The sequence below is a fragment of the Polypterus senegalus genome, chromosome 16 (genome assembly GCF_016835505.1).
Source record: "Polypterus senegalus isolate Bchr_013 chromosome 16, ASM1683550v1, whole genome shotgun sequence".
Lineage (NCBI taxonomy): Eukaryota > Metazoa > Chordata > Cladistia > Polypteriformes > Polypteridae > Polypterus > Polypterus senegalus.
Window position 1 is genome coordinate 86,297,672 of NC_053169.1, and position 27,044 is coordinate 86,324,715.

Below are 27,044 nucleotides of genomic sequence, written 5' to 3' on the forward strand. Positions count from 1 at the left end.
CGTGTAGAGACTTACCCAAGAAGCCTCAAAGCTATAATTGCTGCCAGAAAATATTGTATGAAGTATCTCAATAATTCCATGAATTAGAGATGTCAGTTTTTGATTTTTAATAAATTTGCAAATCTTTATGAAAACGTGTTTTTACTTTGTCATTATTGATTACTAGTTGTGTAAGCCTGTGTTGTAAAAAGCATGGGGTCCTAGAAACTATTGAAATTGTCGGAAAAAAAATTGAAATATAGAGATATCAGATAATTGAAAGGAACTACTCTGGGCCTCTCTCTCCTAGGAGGATTCGTTTTGCCGACGTGCTTACATCACTTGTGCATTAGCGGTAAGCGGCTTTGGCTTTCTTCGGAGGTTTTGTTTTGATGACGTGCTGGACTTGCTTGTGAATCCTTGGAGGTGGAACCCTTATCCCGACTCTACCTCTCACTTCCAGGCCGGACAGACACACACACTTCCACGCATAGATTTTTTTATTGACAATTGGGTTCAGATTGATGGGCAAATATGTCATATTTATGCATTTCAAGTTAAACCAACAACACAAAGCATGCAGAAAGTTAAAAGTCTGAATACTTTATAATTATATATATATATATAAAGTGAGCGTGGAAACGAGCGTACGCAACATTTTTAGTGCATCCGCACTGTTTATACGTGAGGCCCTTTGTCTGTATGTCTGGCTTCAGTCTTTTTGGAGGTTTCACTGGCTCTGAACCAGCAGGTGGCACAGGTGTATAAACTATAGTACACAAGAAAAAACCAAAACACCGGGACCCCCTGTGTCACATTTTTGGGATTCAAAATAGTCTGTTTAGTCTGTGTAGTCAAGGGAACAACAATGCAAGATTTAGTCCAGATGAGTCAAAAGGTGTAGGATTGTATAGGAAGCAGACAGATATTCTGTTTAATACATGAAGATGCAGTCGTTGGTAATTTAAAGGTGGTTCTCATAGCATTTTAGGAAACATGCTATACACCATTTTTAATATTTTCTGCAGTATATATTATTTTCTGCATTTCAGTGGTTTAACTCGAAGAGCATAATTATTGGTGTTAGGACTCATGGTACAAAAAATGTTCTTCTACACAGATCCCATTTTCTCCCAGTTTCTGAAATTGGTTTTGCAGGATTTTGACTTTGGAGGTTTAAGTTTTATTTATTATTAAATTAATATTTTTTTCTGTTTGTGGAAGCTCACCATGTTGCCATTTTGTTTTTGTGAGGGCACCATCAGGTGTGTCTTTTTCTAGGAACAGTTACGTGATAATGCTACGAAAGCGGTCGGCAGAGAATTGTTGTCAATGAAGATTGTGGGTACTTGTGTGTTCAAAGTCTTGCATTCTCAGTCTTCTAATCTTCTGCTAAGGTGTTTGACCACATTTCTCTCTTGGTCTTTTAATACTCTTTTGCCCTTGTGGTGTGCCACTTTGTGCAGTCATGGCAAAATAATTGGTGATTTAGAAGGGAAAAGGGGCACAGAGTAAAACAATGTCATCAGGACACAGCAGTCATTACTCAACTCACCACCAGGAGATTATAGCAAGAATGCAAGGCGATGTGACGGCAAGCAGCAGATGCCGCCAGTCTCTGATGAAATATGCCACCAAGGCTAGGAGCATGCTGCCCATGGTCCAGGAAAGCCCAATAATTGTCCCGGTGAAAGTGCGATGCTTGACATCAATCCACTCCAGACCTTCATAAAAAAGGAGGAAAGCTTGTTGGTGAAAACTTTATCTGACAGATATAAAACCACATTTAACATATAAACAAGTATTCTTCATTCATCTTTCTATAAGATATTTCATGGTGTGATGGATGACAGTGCCATTACCCAGCTTGGACACCTACCTAATTGAAGGACAGGGGCAGGTGACTTACGAAGGGTGCCATCTTGTCCGAACTGCTGTCTGACAGCCTCCCTGGGTTGCAACGGTGCCTCAGATTCCCACAGGGCTTTATTGGAATTACTATTTGTTAGCACAGCCCTGTAGGGTTCTGTGGATGCCACCGGGGAAACTGTGGAAGATTCTGAGCCCTATCTTAGGCCTCCCCACACCTGGGAGTAATTCCAGATCTCCATAACGAGCCACCTGGAATTCTCCCGGGTGTGGCTTTAAAGAAGCGGGCTGCCCCACAGAAAGGAGGAGGTGGATGAAGCTTGCCTATAAGGCATGGAGAAGGAAGGGGGCTGCAAGGCTCTGGAGGAAAGGGACAGAGTTATTGCAATGCTTGTGACTGTGGGTATCAGTCTTTGGAGACTCTTCTGGGTTCCTTTCCCTAAATGAAGGGGTCTTTTGTTGGACGGAAGTGGTTTCTCTGCCTGTTTGTGTTGGGTCGGGGTGGCAGGTGCGTGCCTGGTGGTTCACAATGGATAAGGTTTTTTTTTATATGTGGTTATTTATAGGATGGTGGACCTAAGTTTAACTACTTAAAATCATCAAAAAAAACTAGAACTGTCTCTGGTCTCAGGATTACCATCAGTTTGACCTACTGTATCATACAGCCTAGAGATTAGTTTTAAGGAGGTGAGAAACATCAAGAATCACAACTCTGTCTATAAGCAGCCAGTTTGGCACTGTCATAAAATATATTTCAGGGGTTCAAACCTAAAATGAATCCTCCTGTCGGTACAACTATGGCTTCAAACCAGACTTCATGAATAATAACAGGGCCGGGATTTGGGCCCAGAACTCGGAGACCACTGCACTGGACCAGAGTTTTAGTCATTTCAGAGATCTCAGGTCTAGGACCCCTTTAGCTGGCCTTCATTCCCACCATCACATTTCTACATGGCTTAGCTGAATACTTTTTTTCCAGTTTAGAAAGACGAATCGCATTTAAATACAAGAACACAACAAATACATGACCTAAATTAATAAAAACACAGCACTGTGGTATAGCGAGTCCACGGCTCAGAAGAAAAGCCCAGCTTTTAAATAGTGTGATGGACAGCCAGCAGCTCAACCCGGCCGGGACGTCCCCGGAATAGAAGGATGGGGGAAGGCAGCTACTTGCCGACACTGCTTCCCCCAAGACACTAGATGGCAGCTTCCCTGGAGTGCAGTGGTACCCCGGATTCCCACAGGGCACTATGGGACATGGAATTCGGATACACAGCCCTGCTGGGTGCTGTGGGTGCCACCAGGAGGAACTGTCAAAGGACCTGGTGACTTATTCTTTCAGTATAGCCCGGAAGTACGAGGTAATCACGAGGATGGAAGCCCCTAAGTACTTCCAGGCTGAAGATAATCCCTGTTCTGTATTACACCAGGAAGTGCCAGCCAGTCACGTGGTAGGAAGGACAGAAGCACTTCCAGGTAAAGGACTATATAAAGGACTAGTGGAGACCCAGCAGGAGAGCCGGAGTTGGGAGGGAGCGTGACAGTGCTGCTGGAAGGAGAGGAGGAGAATTATTGTGTTGTTATTATTGACTTTGTATGGTGGCGAAGGTGCTTCAAGACGCCACTATTAGAAGAAAAGGAATAAAAGATCCTTTTGGTGCTTTTACCTGGTATCTTGGGCGTTTGTCTATCGGGTTTGAGGAGCGACAGCGCCCTCTAGTGTCACAATAGATAATCGCTGCACTTGTGGCTTATAGAGGGGGCGTGGTAGTGTGGCCAGAGTGGTTCTCAGCCACTTCTAGGTGCGGGCGTTTGCTTGCTTAAGTGCACAGGTGAAGCATCGTCCACATCTGTAATTGATGCCAGGAACTGCTAATTGCCACACCTGAGCCACGTCCCCATTATATATAGTAGGAACACGAGTGTGGAGGGGAAAGAGAAAGAGGATTGGAGTGAACGGAGGTTAGGAGGAGGAAGACGTTCAAGGCTGGAGAAATAAAGAGCCGGTGCGAGCGTGGGTGACCTGGGCATTGAACGAGAGAGAGTGAGCGATCGAGAGCAGACTCGCTGGTATTTTGCAGGCAGCTGGAAATAGAGCCCCCTAGAAAGGGTGTTTGGCCGACACTCGGTGGGGCTAAAGGAAGCAGTTGCTCCAGCTGAATGATCAAGGAGCTGGAGTGACCCAGAAGGTGGTTAGCTCGCTCCATAAGGCCATGGTAGGCAGCAGGAGCCAGGAAGGCTTAGAAGAGTGAACCCCAGTGTGAGCGTCATGGCCATTGGGGAACCGAAGTCTCGGTCTGACGGAGCCAGCGACTGAAAGGTAACTGGACGTGAAGAAGGACAGCTGCAAATGGGGTGACTTCCCTGGTGCAAAGCTTGGATAGGAGAAGAAGGGGAGCTGCCAGTAGAAAGAAGGCACCGGGTTTTGTTTTTAAAAGGACTGCTTCCAACCATTGTTTTAATCTCGGTTTTTAAAGGATCTATTTTGGATTTTAACCTCCTCTTTTTCACTGGTTTTTAGTGGATTATTTATTTATGGACCTTTTGATTGCACTTCACTTTAGACACTGTTTTTGCTTTTGATTGTTTTTAATAAAAGCACGTCTGCACTTTGCACCATCCCCTTGCTTCATTGTGTCTTCACTGTCCAGCTCATCTGGTGACATTACCGACAGTGTCGGGTTCAAAAGCTCCCAAAAATAAGATGGGATCATAGAGAAGAACCTGCATCGTCACAAGCATGTTTTATCCATCATTCAGTTCCTCACATTTGTCTTTCTCCCTGGTGCCATGGAATCCAGCAGTTTGCTCTCCCCCGAGTTTATAGATTCCATCAACATAAAGGTTTTTCATTTAACAAGTGGAAGAAACTCACATAAATATAGGGAGAACATGCAACCTCAGCACTGAAGGCCAAGAATTAAACTAGATCCAAGTGCTGAAATTCCACTTAATATCATTTGCATTCAAACAATCCTGAATTAAACCAGGAGTCATGTTTCTGATAATAATCGTTCATTACATTTCAACAAAATCAGCATTTCAATAAAGCACACTCCATCCATCCATTTCTCAACCCGCTTATCCTGTTTATGGTCTTGGTGCCAGTCCCAGTCACTGGGATGGGATACACCAGTCATCTCAAGGCACAGTCATGTTCATTCATATTTTTTTGTTCTTTATTTCACCTTATACGATTTCTCATATTAGGAATTTGTTAGTTTTCGCATACCCCTTGGGGTCAGAGTGCAGGGTCAGCCATTTTACAGCGCCCTGGAGCAATTGCAGGTTAAGGGCCTTTCTCAAGGGCACAGCAGAGTAGGATCTCTTTTGGCAGTGACGGGGATTCGAACCGGCAACCTTTGGGATATCAGCACAGATCCTTAGCCTCGGAGCCACCTCTCCGCCGTAATGGACCACTTTAGAGCCGTCAGTTTACACACCAATGTTGGAAGGAAGTCAGAGTATCTAGGCAGAGAGGCAGAGCACAAGCAAAAGCGAATAACGAGAGAGAGACCCCAAAACGTATGACCCTGTAGCGGACATATCAGTGGGTCCTGAACAACTCAAAAACGGGTTCAACAAGGTGTTACAAATCCAGGTAATTAAACTAACTATTGGCACTGCTGCACAGGTATGGGAGACATTTTCTGCAAAAGGGGAAATGAAAATTAAAATTATAAAATGAAAACACAATTTCTCTTTTGCAATTTCTGTTTTAAACTTCTACATGCAATAATGCTGCAAAAATTAAAAATAAATTTAAATACATTTTTGGAATGATATGTTTAATACTTTATAGAATGGTCTGAAAATTGATTCTAGTTTGTTTATGTTTCTCTCTTTGTGTTTAAGAATGTGAAATTAATGAATAGATAATACAGTTCATATTTGTTACTCGTATATTTCTCATTGAGGTAGATTAAAAAAAATCTTAGAAATGATGGAAAAAGAAGCATAAATTAAATGAAAATTGAAGACTATAGAAGGTCTTCATAGTGAATAAAATAATCATTACCATATCACCTTATTTTAAACAGTGTCACAGACGCGTGACTAGGAGGGAGCTGAAGCGACCAAGTGAAGGTAACTGAATGCCAGGCCAGGGGGTGGCGGGATACACTAAACCTAATTCTGTTATCTCTGCAGACCAAATACGGGAAGTCCAGTCTGATTCCACATTGCCGGTGTCACTTCCGGTTCTGGCACCAAGGGCAATGTCACTTCCAGTTCTGGCACTTAGATGATGTAACTTCCAGTCTGGACCTTTTAAAGACGCCATCTATCCTGCATAATGTCAGTTCAATTCAGAACTCAAACCAATGCACATGAGTGCTTTATCGAAACCCCATTGCAGCCAGGGACAATATGTGTGTGGCTGCCCCAAACCTTTTTGTGTGTGTCGAGGCAGTTCATTTTACAACAGTTATAACAATAAAGTCCAATCGAGTCGTCGATCAGCTGCAGGGATGGAGGAGGAGGTGCTGAAAACTGTCGAGAGGTAAATTATATAAAACTGCAATAAATGCAAATTATGACGTAGTAAAGGCTCATTTTCGGTATGTTAAATATTGTAATTAAATAGCATGTTAATTACTTTAGAATTACAATTATGTGTTTTGTGGGATGGTTTTGCTGTGAAACTCACAGTATGGAGGTGAAATGACCAAAATCACGTGAATTAAATACAATTGAATTGGAAATATTCTATTAATTGAAGTGGCTACAGCTGAAGGACAAGGAATTTTGGGAAGTCAAGCTGCAAAGCCACCCATTGACCTGCACTATTTACATGCTGTGTCGGACAGCTGGCAGATTATCCCGGCCGAGATGCCCCTGTGATGGAAGGATGGGGGAAGGCAGCTTTTCCTGGTCACTGCCTCCCCCAAACTCCTAGATGGCAGCTTCCCTGGGATCTGGTGGTGCCCCAGGTTCCCGCAGGGCATTTTGATACTTGGAGTTCGGTTGCACAGCCCTGTTGGGTGCTGTGGGTGCCGCCAGGGGGAGTTGGAAAGGAACAGAAGGACTCGTGCCGTATATATAGCCCGGAAGTACTCCCAGGTCACAAGGAGGGGAATCCCGAAGTACTTCCGGGCTGAAGAAAAATCCAAGTCCCCATCTGACCAGGAAGTGCTAACAAGTCACGTGAGTGGAGGAACAGAAGCGCTTCCGGGTCAAGAACCATGTAAAGGACTGGTGGAGCAAGAGAGCCGGAGTTGGGAGGGAGTGTGACAGAGCTTGCTGACGGAGGTGGAGGAGAGTATTGTGTTTAAGTATTGTGAATTTATTTGTGTTTAATGTGGCCAGGGTGTTTGGATGCACTATATCAGAAGAAGAAGAAATTAAATTACTTCTTAGTGCTCTAAACTTGTGTCCAGTGTGTTTGTCTGCTGGAGAAAAGGTGAGCAATAAGTGCCACCAAGCGTCCACACATTTACAATGCTGAGAACTTGAAAATGAAAATGCAAAGTGGAAAATGTAATTCTCCAACCAGCAGGTGGCGCCAGTGCTTATTTGTCTTTACTTTTCATTTTTGCAGCTTCATTGCAGTTCAGGCTGAAAATGACATCGCAAAAGTTGTTGTTTAATTTTTTTAACATTTTTGCAGCATTCCTGTGTGTAGACTTTGAAAATGAAATTGCAAAAGAGAGACTGCATTTTTATTTTATAATTTTTATTTTCATTTATTTTTTTTTTGTTGAAAATATCTCCCATATATGAACATTCCTTGAACTTGCTCATAGCCAGTAAATATGCAGGTCACTTAAGAGGAGCAGTAAGCGGTCAGACAGCCCCCTGTGCCAGCCGTATTGAACATTGACCTGACGAGTTATGGAGTCTGGTATACTGTACTGTGGCTCAGCTGTAGTTCGAGGAGACACAGCAGAGGCTCACACTCCCAGGGATCTGGCCTGGTCACCATTTGCAGAAGAGTTTTGTATGAGCCTGTCCAGTGGTGGGCTGGGTTGGTTCCAGTCTGCTGAGCAATGCTACTAGAATAGACTTCAATGTCTATGTCTCGATTGTATTCCATACTGTCTATTAATGTCAGGTCCCAGGATTTTAAAGGCAGGTCCTGTGACCAGGATTCCCTTGTTTTGTGAGTTTGCATGTTTCCCCATAAATCTATGGGATAAAATGCCACAAAGAAATTAGCTCTGCTGTCAATGTGTGAGTGCAGCCTGTGATGGACCTGCACCTCATGCAAGTTTGATTTCTACCATGAAGCCCTTAGCACCAGGGTAGGTGCAAACTCCATGTCACAGAGTATTAGAAAAAGCATGTTTGATGAGGAGTATCAAAAGCACACACGACACATGGAGCAGAACATAAGGGTCTGCTCACGATGGAGAGAGAGGCAAAGAAGGGGCTCAATATGGCTTGAGAAAGCATAGCAAGAGCAGCACAGTCCTCAAGGCTAAAGAAGTTAAAACCAGAATTAAAATTCCACTCTCGGTTCACTGTACATGTTGATTGCATGAGCCTGGAGTCTATCCCAGTAGCATATGGTGTAAGGTGGGAGGCATACCCAGTCCACCACAGGCCATACGAGGTGAGACACAAAAATAACCGGACTGGGCTTGGGGCTTTCCTGGAAAACCGTCTGGATGTCGGCCGGACATGAATCATAGAGCTATATCCCTCCTACATGCCCTCTCAAACCACCGACCTGCTAAGTATATCCTGTGAATAGCCCAGTCAATGTTTGCAGAACAATCGCTACACGAGTTGCCGCTATAATGTTGGGTGAAAAAATCGAACAGCGAATCAACATCAAATTTCTCACGAAATTGAACAAAATGGCCATAGAAACTTATGAAATAATAAAAACAGTTTACGGTGATAGTTTGTCTCACACACAAGTTTTTGAGTGGCACAAACGTTTCAAGGAAGGACAAGTAAATATGAAAGACGTGCAATGCCCAGGTCACCCACGCTCGTCTCGGACGGATGAAAACATCAAAACGGTGAATCAGATTGTTTGAAATTCCGTAATGCAGTTTTTGACTGACAAAAATATTGCTGTCCTTGATCATCCTCCCTATTCGCCCGATTTAGCTCCCTGTGAGTTTTACTTGTTCCAGAAAATCAAAAGTGACCTGAAGGGAACACATGTTTCTTCAATGGATGAAGTGAAGACAGAAACGTATGGAGCGGGTTGTTTATAGAAGGTGACAATGTTTAGAATGCTGTAATTCAGTGTTTCTCAACCTTTAAGTATTTGCGACCCGAGTTTTCATAACAGTTTTAATCGCGCCCCCCCTAACATTTCTTTGAAATGTAGATACATATTTTATTATACCTACTTAACTTTTATCGACATTTATCTAACTCTATATTTATTGTTCTAGTATCAGAATGTAGTTTAAGTTAATTTGTTTTGGTTTCAACAGATGTTTTTTTCACATTTTTCTTGTTGTCTTTTTTTCACATCTTCGCGTCCCCCTAGGGGGGCCCGCCCCACAGGTTGAGAACCACTGCTGTAATTTATCTATAAATACTCCCAGTGTGCCCCTGGGTGAGTCACTCATATGAAGCCCGTTTAGTTTCACCAAAGCTGCACATTTTCGGGGTGTGGGGAGAGAGTGGAATTGTGGAAGAAAGTCAAATACAGTAGTTATTTAGGATAAAGCATTTTGATATGCTTTCCATATTAAAATATAGCATCCATCTTAGAAGTATAAAAGGGTTAATAGGTGTTAGAAACCTTCGGGAAACAAGATAAAGGTCAAGTGAACAACAAAGACTACACTGTAAAAAAAAAAAATGTTAAATTTACGGTGAAAAACTGGCAGCTGGGGTGGCCAGGATTTTACCGTAAAAAAGAAGGTAACAATGTTTTTTGGTCTACGGTACACTTTAAAAAATAATGTTAAATTTACGGTAAAATACTGGTAGCTGGGTTGCCAATATTTTACTGTAATAAATAAGGTGACAATATTTTTAGGTCTACAGTACAATTTTGTAGTAAAAACTTTTTGGTCTTTGCAACAAACTCCAACAGAAGGGAATGTTTAACCATAACCAGAAATTCATGTTGTGTAATAAATATAACAATCAATAAACAATATGTACTGGCAGGGTCAAATCACTATGTAGTAGTGATGGGTCGTTCTTGAATGAGTCATTCATTTTAAACGAATCTTTAATGTGACTCGGGAAGAACGAGTCGTCTCGTGGGAGTGAGTTGTTCAGTCGCACATGCGCATTTGCGCAACTTCCTATAGTTTCTGTATTGGAATTGATTCACTTCTTTCGAGTCTTCGGGTTTTGCGAGTCGTTCGTTCATCACGTGACAGCCCCATAAGCTTAACCAACTCAGTCTGAGCCGGAAACAGAATTGATTAGTTCATATCTCGAGTCTTTGGGTTCGAGTCGTTCGTTCATCACATGACAGCCCCATAAGCTTAACCTATGCAGTCTGAGCCAGAAACAGAATTGAACAAAATGACTCGAAAAATGATTCGTTCATTTTGCTGAACGAGACTCAGAGGTCCAAGTCGGTAAAATGATCCAAATTTCCCATCACTAGTACGTAGTTTCCATCAGTTAGTTAACAGCAACCAATAGCAAACATCTGCCATTTAATTAGACACATTAAAACCAATTCAATGTTCAAAGAAATTACAGCGCTTGCCTGGTAGGGAAGTAAATTTTTCTCTTTTGTGGTGTATGGTGTCCTACTTATCGAATACAACCCACCATAAATCAGCTTCCATAACCTCAAAAATCCTTCAGCACGTGGGGAAAAATAAGTCTGCTAACTTAGGTGAAGTTTTTTTTCCCTACTATTCAAAGGTATGCTGTTCACCAGGAACAATATTGTAAAAAGGGGCGTGTCCTTATGCAAATATCGTAGCCGGTTTTACTGAAACAGTGATTTACCGTTTTACATTTTACGGTTGTTTACCTTCGTTATTTAACAGTTTTACACTGTAAAATTAACAGATTTTTTTCAGTATAACTGTAATGCATCAATAAACGGTATTTAGCATATTTTGAAGGTAGAAAAATATTGATTTTACAGAACTTGGCTGTAAAAAATAATGAAATTTATTGTTTAAGATATACAGGTAATTTTTAGCAGAACATAAGGTAACTTTCCTTTTTTTCAGAAAAGGTCATTTACCTTCACCATTTACAGCATTTGTACCGTTAAATTTACCGACATTTTTTACAGTGTAGGATGTACCAGAAGCAGGCTGATGTAATACACCAAATGGATGATTAAGAAATCGGCAGATTTCCTGTAAACTATAAAACTGGACGGTTGTCACATATGTGGAGATCTAAACTAGGAGATTTTGAAGAACAAGGATATGATGGAGAAAGACTTTTATTTAGGATGGTTATGCTCTGTGCTGAACACCTCATGTCGTCTAACCAATCAGAGTATGAAATATATGCCTCGATTGACACTGTATGCACATTCAATAGTTTATAAAATGAACGTCTACCTTTTGTTTGTGTGACCATGCTGTAACAGACTGCTTGTGTGGTGAGTGTTCCTCCTTCATAACGAAATATTAAAATGACACATAGAACAATTCTTCTCCTGCCTGGCTTCTAATAGTAAAAGGTTCTAACTTTAAGACATGATTTCTTGTTTTATTATATCTTCAAATTTGAATATATGTGGACAACAGTGACCAAGATGGGACTGGAACCCAGGCTGCTGAAACAGTGAGGTAGCAGTACCAATCATTGCCCTGCCACACTTCCCCTGACTGCAAGCAATCTGGAGAGGACACAAGAGCAGTAGCAGGTCGAAGGGGTTAAAGTTGCTTTTAAATTTCGGAAGACACAGCCAGCGGTCTTGTGAAGATGTGTCTCTGCAGAGCCAAGATAATTTTTTCCAGCTGAAGTAATGAACTCGAGTCCTTGGCTTAATGTGTTTGGGAAGCCTGCGTCCAGCTGAACTGAATTGCACGTGTGGTAAATGAGGCCAGGAGCGTCGGATTGGGGTGGGGGGCTGAGTCCAGTTTTGCCAAGAGGAATTGCGCTGGGCACAAGAACAAAAGGTTCTGCTGCTGGAGGGGATTCAGCTTCACCGCATGTATGTATGCCCGTATGTTAGGCTTGCCAGCATCATAGGCCCCCAGGCAAAGTAGTGCGCTGAGACCCCTGTTTTGATAGCAACACAGAAACATACATAGGTATCAGTAACCTTGTGGGCCTCTGTGCTCCTGGGGCTCCCCAGCCTGTGCCCATACTGCACGTTAAGACGTCTGTGCCTGTGAAATGAGCGGTCACAGAGCACGGCCACTGCAATTAGGAGCAACATGGCCCTTCCTGACTTTGTCTCTGAAAGACTCATTTTGAAACTTTTTACCAGAAATATTAAAGAAGATGTACATTTTTGCCCATCATCTAAAGGTGTGCGTTTATATCGAGTGACGTGACGTGGGCTACCGTCCTACTCATGGGTGGTTCCCGCCGTATGCTCAGTGCTATGAGAGGACAGGGTAGGCATTCGAGTATTGATTTGAAGTAAATTTCATAAATAAAAGTGCTGTTTAGACTTTGTGAACAATTATTCACAATAAACTTCTAACTACGTCCAATAAAAGTCAATAATGAGAAACAAAAGTTATATGAAACAGTGAAAAAATTCAAAAGGAATGAGAAAAAGGAAAATAATGTAGACAAATAATGGGCAAATGTTACAATACTTAATAGAGCAAATAACAACTATTTATAATTCTATAATTCTTTGAGTAGATGTCTATGAACAAATAGGCCATTATAAGTTTTATGCTGTGGGGGCAACCAGGCCTTGTGGTCCAACAGTAACGAACGAGTTCAATAACATCCTGAGAAGGTAAGCAGCCCTGTGTATGCGTGAAATGTTCACAGACACTGAGCCGTACAGGGAGAGTGGGGCTCTTTATCATGCTTGACGTATTTTGTGAAAATAAAAACCTTTATTGTGCACCTAGGACTTACTAGTAGTAGACCCGAGTCATGAGGTCACTGGAAAGGGGTGTGTGGCGCTCCCATTATCTGTGCAAAAGGGCAAAGGTCCAAGTCTTTAGAGTCCTGGTGCTTCCTGTCTTGCTATACGGTTGCAAGACATGGATGCTATCCAGTGACCTGAGACGAGGACTGGACTCCTTCGGTACTGTGTCTCTTCAGTTGGGTACCGCTGGTTTGACTTTATGTTATTCACAGAGTCCCGAATGAGGCACACGATCTGCATTATGAGGGAGCGTCACTTACGGCACTACGGCCATGTGGTGCGATTGCCACAGGATGATCCGGCTCACAGGACCCTCATTATTGAGGACCAGAGTGACTGGACCAGGCCAAGGGGATGCCCACATAACACCTGGCTGCAGCAGATAGAGGGTCATTTCCGGAGTGTGGGACTGAACTGCGTGTCTGCCTGGGGGGTTACAAACCGGGATCCCAAGCTGTTTCATCGTGTGGTGGACACGGCAACTCGCCATACCAGTGCATGCTTCCCAACCTGACCTGACCTGATCTGACTGAGTAGTGTGGTGTGCCTGGAGTTTTGGGGCTCAGTGGCACCCCCTGTCTTTTACACAGGAATTTCAAAATAAATTGGGGAACCAAAGCACTGGAGCGAACCAAAAATCAAAATCAAAGGCAAAGAAAATATCACTTGGCCTATGGAGAATCGAAATGAACTAATACTTAAGATTGCTGTTTATTTTTTATCCAACTGAAGGATAATCTCGACTCGTGCCACGGCCGTATTTATACTAGAGGTTCCTGTGATGTCACAGTCACAAGACAGGTGATTCACGTCATGTAAATAATAAACAGGAAAAAGAAAATAATTCTGCGGTGGGCTGGCGCCCCGTCCGGGGTTTGTTTCCTGCCTTGCACCCTGTGTTGGCTGGGTTTGGCTCCAGCAGACCCCCATGACCCTGTAGTTAGGATATAGTGGGTTGGATAATGGATGGATGGATGAATGGATAAAATAATTTCAAATCTTTCCCAAACAAGGTTCAAACACTAAAACCTACAGAAATAAATATCTGCTGTTAAAAGTAGTTTTAAAGGAGCAATTAAAGACACTCAGTCCAACTTTTCTTTGTGTCTTATTAGAAATGAAGCCGGCTTCTCAACTTCCCGCTCCACGTCTCACCTTTTTTAGTTCCATGTCACCATTGCTTGGCAGTGGTAAGTATACAATGGAGTAGTTGTGTATTCTCTTTGGGCTCCCTTATCTGCCTACTTTGATGTTTCATTTAGTTCCTGCTCCAAAAGAAAGTGAACAAGCTGACCTGTCAAGTTCTAAAAAATGTGAACTTTGTTTGGAAAGCCTTTATGATCATCGCTAAGTTCAATGGATGACAATAAGAAACAAACAGCTGAGTGGGAGATAAAATGGCCAGGCTGTACAAGAATTTTCAATGTGCACAAACGGCTTTTTGTTTGTAAGGCCTCTCCGGTAAGAAGCGTGCAGGACACGTGCCAGGTAAGCACTGGGTGACTTTTTATTTAAGCCGTTCAAGTCCATGAATGGCCACCGATGTTAGGAGTCCTGCTGTCACAAAAAGGCGATGGTCACTTATGAATGAGTCTGTCTGTATTTAACAGCACAATAATATAGACGTGCCATCTTTGCTGAAGTTTCTCCTCCATGCCACTAGCAATCTTTCTAAATATGGTGTTCGACTTTATAAAGTGCCACGAAATGACAAAGCTACTCTGTTTCTCATTATATGTATTTGTATTTCTTGCGTTAGTTCAAAATATCTCCACTCCCAGCTCAAGGCCTGGTCCTCAGTGGTTCGTTGTTTTGTAATAGAGCTTCTGCTTCTTGTTTATAGAAATATCAGGATTTCTAGTGTGTGGAGTGAATTCATATTTAGTGACATTCACTGGACGGATGGCATGGTGGCGCACGACTCCTGGGACCATATTCTTAATCTTATTCGTATGTAAATAAAAAGAAAGAGTGAGACTGCAAAGTGTGTACTACTAAAAATAAAAATAATATTACCTACTTAGAACTATGCAAATGATCGACATGCCAGTCAAGGCCACGCCACACAGGGTCCTGGTTACTGCAAACATCACGTAGGAAACTGAGAAGGCAGACATCGTCCCAAAAATCGCAGAAGCAACAAGCGACACCAGGAGCATCGCCTTCCGTCCAAACCTTTTAAGAGAAGACATTTGAAGAAAAGATTTAGTAACATATACCATGTAGGCTGGTACTTTATACTCATACAGACATCTCATTTCTGTTGTCACAATGCTGGCTGAGTGGTCTCTACAGTTGGGGTCCTCAAGTTGGTTTTGCACTCCAATTTGCCTACATCAGTACCTTTTGAATGATATTTTTACTTGGGTACTTTCTCAAAGTGCTCATGTCATGGAAGAACTGTTAAAATAAAGAAATAACAGGCAAACAATAAGCTATCACCTTTTACACGCCACTGGCTAATAAAATGAAAGGGAATGGCTTAAGAAGAAAATGTGCTTGACATGATTTGAGGTTTTTTTTTGGGGGCAGTTTGTCTGACAACAAAAGTATAAAACGCACATAGGTGAACAACTGGCTCTGCACTCACGCCATACACACTACTACACTCTCTGCTGTACCATCCTTATAAACTGAAGTCATTTTAGTGCACAAAGCGTACTCGAAACAAACATACTCTACTTGAATCTGGCTTCCTTCAGCTTGCCACTGTCTAGACATTTATATTTATTCACTTAGCAACTTACAAATGATTACATCGCACTAACATTTTCCATGGAAGTCCCACAAATGAATTTTGAGGAGAATGGAAGACATCTTGTTGTTTGCTTTTCAAGGTGATGCTTGAAGTTGAAAATCTAAAGCGACACCAGGATTAGTTAGCTCAAGCACTGCTCGGGTTTTTCTTATACATTATGTCCTCTTCCCCTTTAGTATTTTAGCCCTGTTGGTCCACTCCACAGTCCATCTCACTTTTTGCCTGTCCAGCCTGATGTTTTATTGGCGTCATGTCCAGCCTTGCATTTTGGCTTTTTCGTGGTTCACTCGTGTCTGCGGTCGAGTTCCTTTCAGTTTAATATCTGACAGGCTACCCCATCTGGGGTTATCTGCTGTATCTGCTGGGCCAAAAAATGTATAAACATTTCAACAAAAGAAAAACCTGCATTCAAGTTGTGATATTAAATTTACACAGATATCAAGGGGTGAATTGAAGTCACTTTTGACAGAGCAATACGGCATAGCTATGATTGCGCAGGCCATGGCAGCAGAGATCCGGGCTGTTAAGGTCCAGGTCGGGCAATAGCTGAGGTACAAAACCAGGCAGGTGTTCTCCTCCAACAGGAACGACTGTTGAGGCTGTCCAAGATATCACTTTCGTTGCACCCAGATGATGACATTGAGACCGACTTCTGTGTTTGAACACACCACTACTTGTCATCACCAGGTGAATATGGATTGGGCGCACATACCAGCACCATCCTTGAGAGGACTGGTTCAGCCGGCCTATTATGACCTTGATCAGCAGGTTGTTGCCGATTATGACTAACTTAAAGCCAAGGTTCTGTTGAGGTACTATGTCAGTCCAGACCATCAAGTGAGGCCTTGTGTTTGTAAAACTCGTATTTAATATATAAGGAGTGTCCTCCAGCATTCCAAGTTAGTGGCCTACTCTTTTCACTCTTTTACAGCTCTAAAATGGTGGACAGTAATGTAATTAGAATATAAGTTTAATATGTCACTGTGGTCTGTGCAAATATTTTAAATCTGCTTTTCTTTTCTTCTCAAATGTACAACTAACACAAAGCCAGATTTTGTACAAAGGCCCAGCATTTAGAACTGCTGGGCAAGCATCTTAAGACAAAGACAAGTTAAGGACAACTGCAAATTGGACCTTCTTTTTTTCTTGTTTGGAATGGCATGATTTACCTAAGTAGGGGCCTGCACATGGAGAAAGGGTATTAAGCCTTGGAACATTGCCCGGCACACCTCTGAAGCCGACGGATGGATGGAAGATAACGTCATCCGATCCTGAAAATCCTTCCAGCGCAGCGACGAAAATGGCAGACTCTACACATCGGGCCCCCACTACTCGAAAGGACTTGTCATGGATTCGTCGTCTGTTATGCCGTGTAAACCGCCATTAAAGAAAGCTCAATTATATCTCTTATATCAGCGGTTCTCAAACTTTCGTATTTCACGCCCCCCCTTTTCTACCTGGAATAATTCTGCGCCCCCTGCATAATATAAGATAAATGAGAATAACCCATGATACAAACTAACAAAGGTGTGATACTCGTGCGGTGTCGCGGTATCCTATCATTTTTACTTCCATAAGATTTGCATGTGTTCGGCTAACTTCAATGAAATATTTGCAATTTATTTTTTTTTAAAGTGCTTTAATAACTGTTCAAATTCCTTGTGTGGTTTTTGGTAGTAATTCTAATCCAAAAAACAAAGAATAAATTATTTATTCTTATTTAATTATTTTTTTATGAAAAGAAATGATTAAATATGTTTTCAGTTTTAAAAATCTCGTAAACGAGGACACCGATGAAATCAATCTGCGCGAGACGAACGTATTTTCGTCTGACAAATATTATACCGCTGTTAGTTGTATCATGAAAATAACCCAATACGCAGTAAATTATTTAACTCAATTTGGCAATATTGGCTTCGCTGCCAATGTGGTGCAGTCGCACCGCATTATGACCTGATCTACTGTTACTCGAATGTTCGCGACAGATACAGATACGTCTTGAATTTTCTGGATTGAAAATACGCGACTATAAAAGCAACAGCAGCGGCGCCGCTCATCAGTTAGTCATTAGATCTATGCCTTAGAAATGTTTTATTTTAATTTTAGTTATAATGCATTTGTTGTGATTATTTAGTATGCTTGCAAATTTAAATCTGAAATAAAAATGCCCCCTTGTACAGCTTCAGCGCTCCCCCAGGGGGGCGTGCCTCACAGTTTGAGAACTGCTGTCCTATGTAATTTCTTACCTCCATATCAATACAGGAGGGGTATCGCCTTTTTATATTATATCTATTGTCAGGGATGCCCGGGGCAACGACCCGGCCGGGACGCCTTGAGGGACCGGAAGAGGGTCTATGCCCGCCCTGGATCACGTGGGGGCCGCCATCCTGGTTGCTTTGGGGGCCACGGGTAGAGGGCTTGGAAGCCCAACCCTGTAGGGACCCGTGGTCACCGCCAGGGGGCGCCCCAATGCCTTGGGGACCCTGGACCTCAGCACTTCCGTCACACCAGGAAGTGCTGGGGAGGAAGAGGAGCAGGGACACCCGGAGAGCTTCCAGGAGAACAGCCGCACTTCCGCCACACTGGGGCCTGACCAGGGAGGAGTGCCGGGAAACACCTGGAGCCCATCTAGGATGAAATAAAAGGGGCCGTCTCCCTTCATTCGAGGCTGGAGTCGGGTGGAGGCAGGACAAGGCAAGAGAGAGAGAGTGGAGGCGGCCCGAAGAGAAGGCGTTGAGTGGCCAGGACTTTGTGGGGGTTTGTGTGCACGGACTTTGTTCTGTAAATAGTTGTAAATAAACGTGTGGTGGTGAATTAACAACATGTCTGCCTGTCTGTGCCGGGGCCGTGTATATAGTTTTGGGTTATGTATGTAACATGCCACAATTACAAAAGAGCTTATTCCAACAAGGGAGCTAGCGCCCCCTGCTGGATACAAGCGATGAATGCTTTGTTTCTTAATTTAGATGGGATGTTCTACAAACAGGACATTAGAAACAAATGAATCTCACGTTGGTAACAATATCCTGACAGAAAGGAAAAGAAATGGGGTGGAATGCTGCCGCGCATCTTCACATTTCTCTTAATTTGACAGAATCACAAGTCACCCTAACTTGCACATCATGGGATGTGGGAGGAAACTAAAGAACTGCAGTTAACTTACATGGACATGGGAGAATGTGCAGATTTCTCACAGACAGGAAGTGAGCTGGGCGTTGAACTTGTGCCCCTCAAGTTGCCAGAATTTTCCATTAAACAAAGTGTAATGCCCACTTATTCCAGTAGGTCTGCACTTATTTCATTAAGGCAGTGCTCCTCAAGCTTTATGGCCCTGTGACCCAGTTTTGCCTTTTTTAAATTCATTGACTACCCAATATCAGTCAAAGCAAACTGCCCCCTTTTTGAAATGAGTGTAATCAGTCGAGCAGGATGGAGTCGTTCCTCTTCATGAAACCAGCTCACTTAGAAACCAAGAACCATATTGTGCAGTGCTATCGATTGTTTAGGCAACCTATTTGTGATCCAGCAATGGCAAACCGTGACCCACCAGTGGCAACCCACAAGTTAGTGGTGGAGAAAGAATTGTACTAAGAAAATGAATCTAAAGCCAACATGTCCTGCTGAATGGCTTCTTTGTTATAATGAGAGTTGTAGAAGAAAAATGAAAGCATTTTTTTTTTAATTTCAGAAGGCATTTGAAAAAAATGTATGGATACCTTAGCATCCAGAGAACACCCAGCCTGCAAATAGTGAAGTACAGACAAGAGCAGGAAAACAAACAGAACAAGAAGGAACATACTTATCTGAGCAATATCCAAAAATGATCGCTCCCAGGGTGACGCCAATGAAGAAGTACGTTGCCAGGACCTGATTCTGTGTTTTATTATCACACACCAAATCCCACTGCCAACAAAAAGGAGAGAATCACACTGAACGACTTTAGAAATAATAGCAGAGGCCAACAATCAGAGTCAGGCTCTCTTATGTGGGGCAGTTGATGATCTGGTTTCTTTTTATTGCTGACACCAATAAAACTCACGTAAACATTTTAATTTTAAATTGGAGAAGGAGAGACATTGCAAGATGACCTAATGCCTTTGTTTTTAATTTGTTATGATATTCAGTCTCCATAACTCTGAACAGGATTAAGAGAGTTAAATAATGGATTAATGGACGGATGGTATATTGGGTTTAAAGGTTAACAGAGAATGTGTGGGAAAGAGCTGGCACCAATGGTGGTTTTACTGCCACCAAACATAACAGGCTGCCCAGAATAACAGCAATTCAGGGCTGCTTTAGTAAACTGGCACCAGGCAGAAGCTGCCACTACTTCGTCTCAACTCATCATAATGGTGTTCCCGACCCATTGTAGTGCTCTAGCCAGGGTTTCATCACTAGCTTAGTCTTCTTCTTCTTCTCCTTTTATTTAATCTACTTGTTTAGATGTGGATATTATTTTGTAAATTTTGTTATTTATTGTATTTTGTTTTTCTCTTTTATGTTTTATATAATTCAATAATATTATCCTATGTTGTAATTGGTACTCTGTTCTGTTTATGTTGAGCCTAAGGGGACGGGGCCTCCGTAATGCTGTAGCTGTGGGGCTGTCCCAAGCCTCAGTGCTGACATGGTGACATTAGTGTATACTTTTGTTTATCAGCTCCCTTTCATGGATCACATCATTGTAAGTGCTTCTTTCTGAATATTGTTTTGTTTACGGAACTCTGGCTTTAATTCGGATTAAGATTCTAGATGACGGAATAGCTTTGTTCTCTTTTCAGGTTTGCCTTTTTAAGCATTTCCCTTTTGACACAGTTTTGCTTTTATTTTTGGTTCTGAATTTTCGAAAACAAAATCTTTAAATAGATGAAAAAATCATTGTTGTGTAATTTTTGGCCAGGGCTTTTCACGGTTAACCTCTCCCTTTCTTAGCTATGAGTTTTAAAAGCTTTACCTATTTATCTTCAGGCTTATGGAAGCTGATTATGGAGTTAGGAGCCAGGTTGTTTCACTAGAGCTCTGAGGCCCAAATTTGTTTTTTAAAGCCTGCTATCAGTTTAGTGAGATGACAAATCACCCACAATCGCTGCACAGTTCACATATGGGAGGAAGAGTAGACACCTTCTTGAGACCCAGGCCTTTGAAGTCTCAGTGTACTATTTACATTTTTTTAGAAGATCAATCAATCAATCAACATTTATTTATATAGCACATATTCATACAAAAAAATGTAGCTCAAAGTGCTTTACAAAATGAATAGAAAAATAGAAGACACAATAAAAAATAAACATAAGTCAACATTAATTAACATAGAATAAGTAAGGTCCGATGGCCAGGGTGGACAGAAAAAACAAAAAAAAAGCTGGAGAAAAAAAATAAAATAAAATAAAAAAAAAAAAGATGTGGTTTCAATTTTTTTATATTAATCTGTAGTCATCAGTCAGTCATCGTCCAACCCACTATATCCTAACACAGGGTCACAGGGGTCTGCTGGAGCCAATCCCAGCCAGCACAGGGTGCAAGGCAGAACTGCACCACCGTGCCACCCCATTAATCTGTACACATTTGAAATATTTTTTAATAATATTCTTATTTTTTTCTGGTTGCTGACCTTCCCTTGTTTGTCTCACTTACAACCCTAACCCAAAACGTGCCATATTTGCAGATCCCAGAAAAGAACATTTTCAAGTCCTTCAGGATGAGCATCATCTGTGCTCATTTCACACAGGGGTGCACTTCTATTTGCAGCCACCAGAGGGCACTACAGTATACCAGGCTTTTTATTATGTAATGGCTACCCTGGCAATAATCAGGGGGCTCATGTGAACTGACCTAGCACGGGGTTTAAATGTGTCACAGAGGCAGGGCATTGGACTGGCAGGGCACAAAGAGGTAACAGAGTTAAGAAGACAGAAGGTGAAGTAATAAAGTGTCCAGATAGATGAGAAAGTGGAGAAGCCACCCTGCATTTTCAGGAGTTGATAGGAGCCAATAGATGTAAGCCCAGAGAGGGTTATTGTTATGTATCTGTTTGTGCTGTGATTTGCATTCTCCATTTGTTTGTCCATTCTCTGTGCTGTTTTCTTTTGACTTGGCACCTCTCTGGATTACAACAAGAGCCTCCATATCATTTATTCACAACAGATGGCACAGCTTAATGGTCCTGTGGTTAGCACTGCTGCCTCACAGGCCCAAGGCTCAGGGTTTAACTCAAGCTTTCTTCAGGTACTTCAGGGTCCATCTGTATAAAGATTTGTGGGCCATGTTATTTGGCGACTCTAAACTGATCCCATATGAGGGAGTTGGGGTCTTTACATGACACTGCTATTGTGGGCTGCATCAGGAGTGGGCAGGAGGAGGAGTATAGGAAACTAATCAAGGACTTTGTTAAATGGTGTGACTCAAACCACTTACACCTTAACACCAGCAAGACCAAGGAGCTGGTGGTGGATTTTAGGAGGCCCAGGCCCCTCATGGACCCCGTGATCATCAGAGGTGACTGTGCACAGGGTGCAGACCTATAAATACCTGGGAGTGCAGCTGGATGACAAATTGGACTGGACTGCCAATACTGATGCTCTATGTAAGAAAGCTCAGAGCAGGCTATACTTTCTGAGAAGGTTGGCGTCCTTCAACATCTGCAGTAAGATGCTGCAGATGTTCTACCAGACGGTTGTGGCGAGTGCCCTCTTCTATGCGGTGGTGTGCTGGGGTGGCAGCATAAAGATGAAAGACGCCTCACGCCTGGACAAACTTGTTAAGAAGGCAGGCTCTATTGTAGGATTAAAGTTGGACAGTTTAACATCTGTGGCAGAGCGACGGGCACTAGGCAAACTCCTGTCAATCATGGAGAATCCACTGCATCCACTGAACAGGATCATCTCCAGACAGAGGAGTAGCTTCAGTGACAGACTTTTGTCACTGTCCTGCTCCACTGACAGACTGAGGAGACCCCACACTATGCGACTCTTCAATTCCACCCGGGGGAGTAAATGCGAACATTAATTTTATTTTAATTCTTTTCATTTTTATTACTATTTAATTTAATATTGTTTCTTTGTATCAGTATATTGCTGCTGGATTATGTGAATTTCCCCTTGGGATTAATAAAGTATCTATCTATCTATCTATCTATCTATCTATCTATCTATCTATCTATCTATCTATCTATCTATCTATCTATCTATCTATCTATCTATCTATCTATCTATCTATCTATCTACATGATTGTGCCCTGTGATTAACTGGGGCAGACCCTGCCTTGCATATCATTTCAACGGGACAGAGTCCAGCTTCCCACGAGAGAGAGAGAGAGACGTTAGGAGCACACGCTGATACAGCGCATTGCCGCACCTACCACATGACAAACCAACTCAGGATCCCAGATTAGGACCTGAGTGCGGCCCTCCGACGGGTGACACCTCAGCACCACACTAGTTCAGATGGAGTAACTGAAATGCATGGATAAGGGACAGAGCCAGCATGTGGGGTAAGGTTATGAGTGAGTGACACTGGGCAGCTTTGGTAAGGGAGGCAATTTTTTATGTTATGAAATATAAATACAAAATTGTTAAATGAGAATAGCTTAATAATAATAATAATTCTATTGGCTCCAGCAGACCACCGTGACCCTGTAGTTAGGATATAGCGGGTTGGATAATGGAGGGAGGGATGGATAATAATTCTTTGCATTTATATAGCACTTTTCTCACTACTCAAAGCGCTCAGCAATGGCAGGTTAAAGGCCTTGCTCTTTTGGCATTTATGGAATTTGAACCGGCAACCTTCCGATTGCCAGTGCAGATCCTTTGCCTCAGAGCCACCACTCCGCCTACACATCCATGCCTTATTTGTATACGACCTTTTGAAATCTTTTCATAACGCAGTTCATAACACCTTGCCAACAAAGAGTTTTCGAAAGTAACAGCAGTACATGTCTGTCCAGGGTATTGATGTTCATTGTCCTGCTTTCCTGCATGCACTTCAGATCAGGTCTTCCACCTGAAGTTAAATATGTTCAGGCCCGGCCAGTACTTGGATGGGAGACCATCTAGGAAAATATTGGGTTGCTGCTGGAGGATGTGTTCAATAGGCCACCGGGGGCTACTTACCCTGTGGCCTGAATGTGGATCCCAATGCCCCAGTGCAGTGCTGTAAAAATGGCGCTGTCCTTCAGATGAGATGCAAAGCTGAGGTCCTGACACTCTGTGGTCATAAAACACCCCTGGGCATCCTCTGTAAAGAGTATTGTATACCCTTATGTCCTGGCTAAATTGTCCACCTCGCCCTAGACATTCTGGCCCCCTGATCTTCCCCTGTACCTAATTGGCTAACTATCTCCCTCACCACTTCACTACCTAACAGCTAATATATGGTGATTAGTGTACTGGCGCATTAATGGCTGCCGTCGCATCATACAGGTGGGTGCTACACATTAGTGGTGGTTGAAGTGGCACCCCTCTGACCAAGCACTTTGAGTAGCAAGAAAAATGCTATGTAAAGGTAAGTTGTGGTGGTAAAAATGAGTTGAGAAGCTCAAACCAACTGTGTTTGGCTTTACAGCCCAGAGAGGCCCCATCCAGACTGCAGTTTAAAGTGTGATTTAAATCCAATATGGCCGTCAACTGATGTCTACCCTGAATCTGCAAAGTTAAGGAAAACGAATTCATCCGACAGCTGCGACCTAATAAATAACCGTGAATACCAGCTCCATGCTGGCTTCAAATTGTTTGCAGTGCAGGCATCTGTGAAGTGTTCAGCTCCTGAAAGCGAGCGCTCAAAGGTGTCTGCAAGACTTGTTCAGAAAAGAGCGCATTTGAGGCGTCATATGACAGAAAACTTATCGCAACTGGGCAATATTGGCAGATTTTTTTTCCTTTTGCATTTCACATTTCAGTAAAAAGATGAAATTTTATTCACATAAGTAAAAAAAAATATATATTTTTGAATAGCGAAATAAACAAGTGTAAGCTTGGGTAGCTCTTTATTTAACCTGCCAGCATGATGATGACAGCATCATTAAAATGTTTACTATGCAATCCCATAAACTGTAACCTTATAAATTATATTTAGGCCATTGATCTGGGCTGACCAATCTAATATAATCATAATATTCAATGAAATTGAAATATAAAAAGTGTAATGATCAACATTTACACATGATTACTGTTTCCCACATTCTCACTGAAGTACGTAAATAATGCAATATCACCATCCAGGCAATGTAGGCCATCAGCTTTCTGGCTGTAGAGAACTTCTAGTCTGCCAGGAGCAGGCCCGCACCTTTGGGGGGGACAACCATGATACTTGTCAGGGGCCCGACCTTTTTCGAGTTTTTTTTTTCTCGTTAGGTCCTTCATTATCAAGAAGGGGCGCGTCGACGTCATAGAGCGGTCGCCGGTGGGTACGATCTCGGATCTAGCTGCTTTGAGTTTGAACTCCATTTCCATCATTCGTCAAACCGTGGGAAAAATGCAAGACCGACAGCTTCAGCGGCATTCTCATAAAGGCTGTCCCGTGTGCGTCATCAAGATAACATATGCAAGTCGGAATGAGTGCCGGTGGCGTTGCGGCAATGTTTATGTTTAGTCTCCACCTTTTGCCTTCGCGAATCGCGGAGGTTACTCATTCAATGCTGCGACTTTCAAAGATTGTGGTAACAGTTGTCTTGATTTACTAAACTTGATATTTGAGCTTGGACTTGAAGGCATATATCCAGAACTATGCGTAGCGTTGAGGATATTTTGTTGTCTCTCTTTTGCCCTGTCTCTGTGGCACAAGGGGATAGATCATTCAGCAAACTTGCAATTATAAATAATCAGAGGCTGAATGGTCTCGCAACGTTATCCATTGAACATGAACTTGCAAATACCATAAGCTTTCATAAAGTCCATCCATCCATCGTCTAACCCGCTGAACCCGAATACAGGGTCACGGGGGTCTGCTGGAGCCAATCCCAGCCAACACAGGGCACAAGGCAGGAACCAATCCCGGGCAGGGTGCCAACCCACCGCAGGACACACACAAACACACCCACACACCAAGCACACACTAGGGCCAATTTAGAATCGCCAATCCACCTAACCTGCATGGCTTTGGACCGTGAGAGGAAACCCACGCAGACACGGGGAGACAACATGCAAACTCCACGCAGGGAGGACCCGGGAAGCGAACCCGGGTCTCCTAACTGCGAGGCAGCAGCGCTACCACTGCGCCACTGCGCCACCGTGCCGCCCCTTTCATAAAGTCATTGATGATTTTTCAAATATTAAAATTAGAAAATGGTCAGCAAAGCGTTAAGGGATTAACCCACCAGCCAGTAACTGCTGATTACCATGATGTTTACACAATATGGAGAGATATTTTATATTCAGAATGAGTTTTTCAGAATAAACTCTTCCTAGTTAACCATTGACTTTGAAAACCCTTCGTCAAAAACCAGGTTTTCGAAATTAAGTGCCGTTTTAAAATATACGCACATATTTGAAACACGAAAGGGGCCCGAACTCTGTCAGCTGCCCGGGGCCCAGAATTTCCTAGGTGTGGGCCTGCCAGGAGCATAATCATCTGTCACAACAGAGGACAGTATTTGCAGAGTTATAGTGCAGGTTTTAATATAAGCTCACTTAAGAGAGGCTTAGACTTTGATTTAAATCAGCCTTAATAATCAGCCTTTAGTTGCAATCCTGCTGCCGTCATTTAGTTTTATTTTGCGGTGTCTGTGTGTCCTATGCTACACCAGTTTGATAACGTTGATGAGTATTGCTGTTACTGTTGTATTATTATTTATTTTGAAGCGTTTCATTTTGTGCCCAGCCCCACCATTGTTTATGATAAACTGGCCACCATGTCGCTCAGTATGTCCACTGCAGGGAGTGACAGCAGCCACTAAGTTACAACAGCACATGGACTGACAGGGACAGGCAGCTTGTCCATTCTAGAGGCACTGAACAAAAATCCTATAAAAAATACTTTAAATAAATTGTACATTTTCACAGTAAAAAAAATTGATACAGGTAATACTACGAATATTTATTTCCACATTTAAGCTGTGTTTTATCTGTCAATATCAATTGTTTCAGTGTACAGGAATATTTAATGGCCGCACTGTCATAAATTCACAATCATGCTGTTTTAGAACAGTGAATGCTTGTAAAACAGATAGTGTCAGGGATGCCAGGAGGGACCGGAAGAGGGTCAGAGCCCTGCCTGGATCACGTGGGGTTTGCCTTCCGGGTTGCTTTGGGGTCCACGGGTCAAGGGCATGGAAGCCTTTCCCCTGTAGGGGCCCGTGGTCACCGCCAGGAGGCGCCCGATGTCTTGGAGACTTGTTGCCCCAGCACTTCCGCCACACCAGGAAGTGCTGGGGGGAAGACCTTTGGTGTTACCCGGAGGGCTGTCAGGAGGACAGCCGGCACTTCCGCCACGCTGGGGCGTGGCCAACGGAGGAATGCCGGGAACACCTGCTGCTCATCC

The 27,044-nt window shown here is 42.7% G+C and overlaps 1 protein-coding gene across 7 annotated transcripts in view; it reads right to left on the reverse strand.

Moving 5' to 3' along the window:
- LOC120516746 (solute carrier family 22 member 7-like) overlaps window positions 1-27,044 on the reverse strand; it is an 81,885-nt gene that overhangs the window by 44,947 nt on the left and 9,894 nt on the right. For all 7 annotated transcript variants that reach the window (XM_039738644.1, XM_039738645.1, XM_039738646.1 and 4 more), the window contains 3 exons: window positions 19,369-19,472; window positions 14,832-14,986; window positions 1,535-1,703 (listed from right to left, as the gene is read on the reverse strand). In XM_039738644.1, the coding sequence (XP_039594578.1) occupies window positions 1,535-1,703; window positions 14,832-14,986; window positions 19,369-19,472 (428 nt within the window). The remainder of the gene's footprint in view (window positions 1-1,534; window positions 1,704-14,831; window positions 14,987-19,368; window positions 19,473-27,044) is intronic.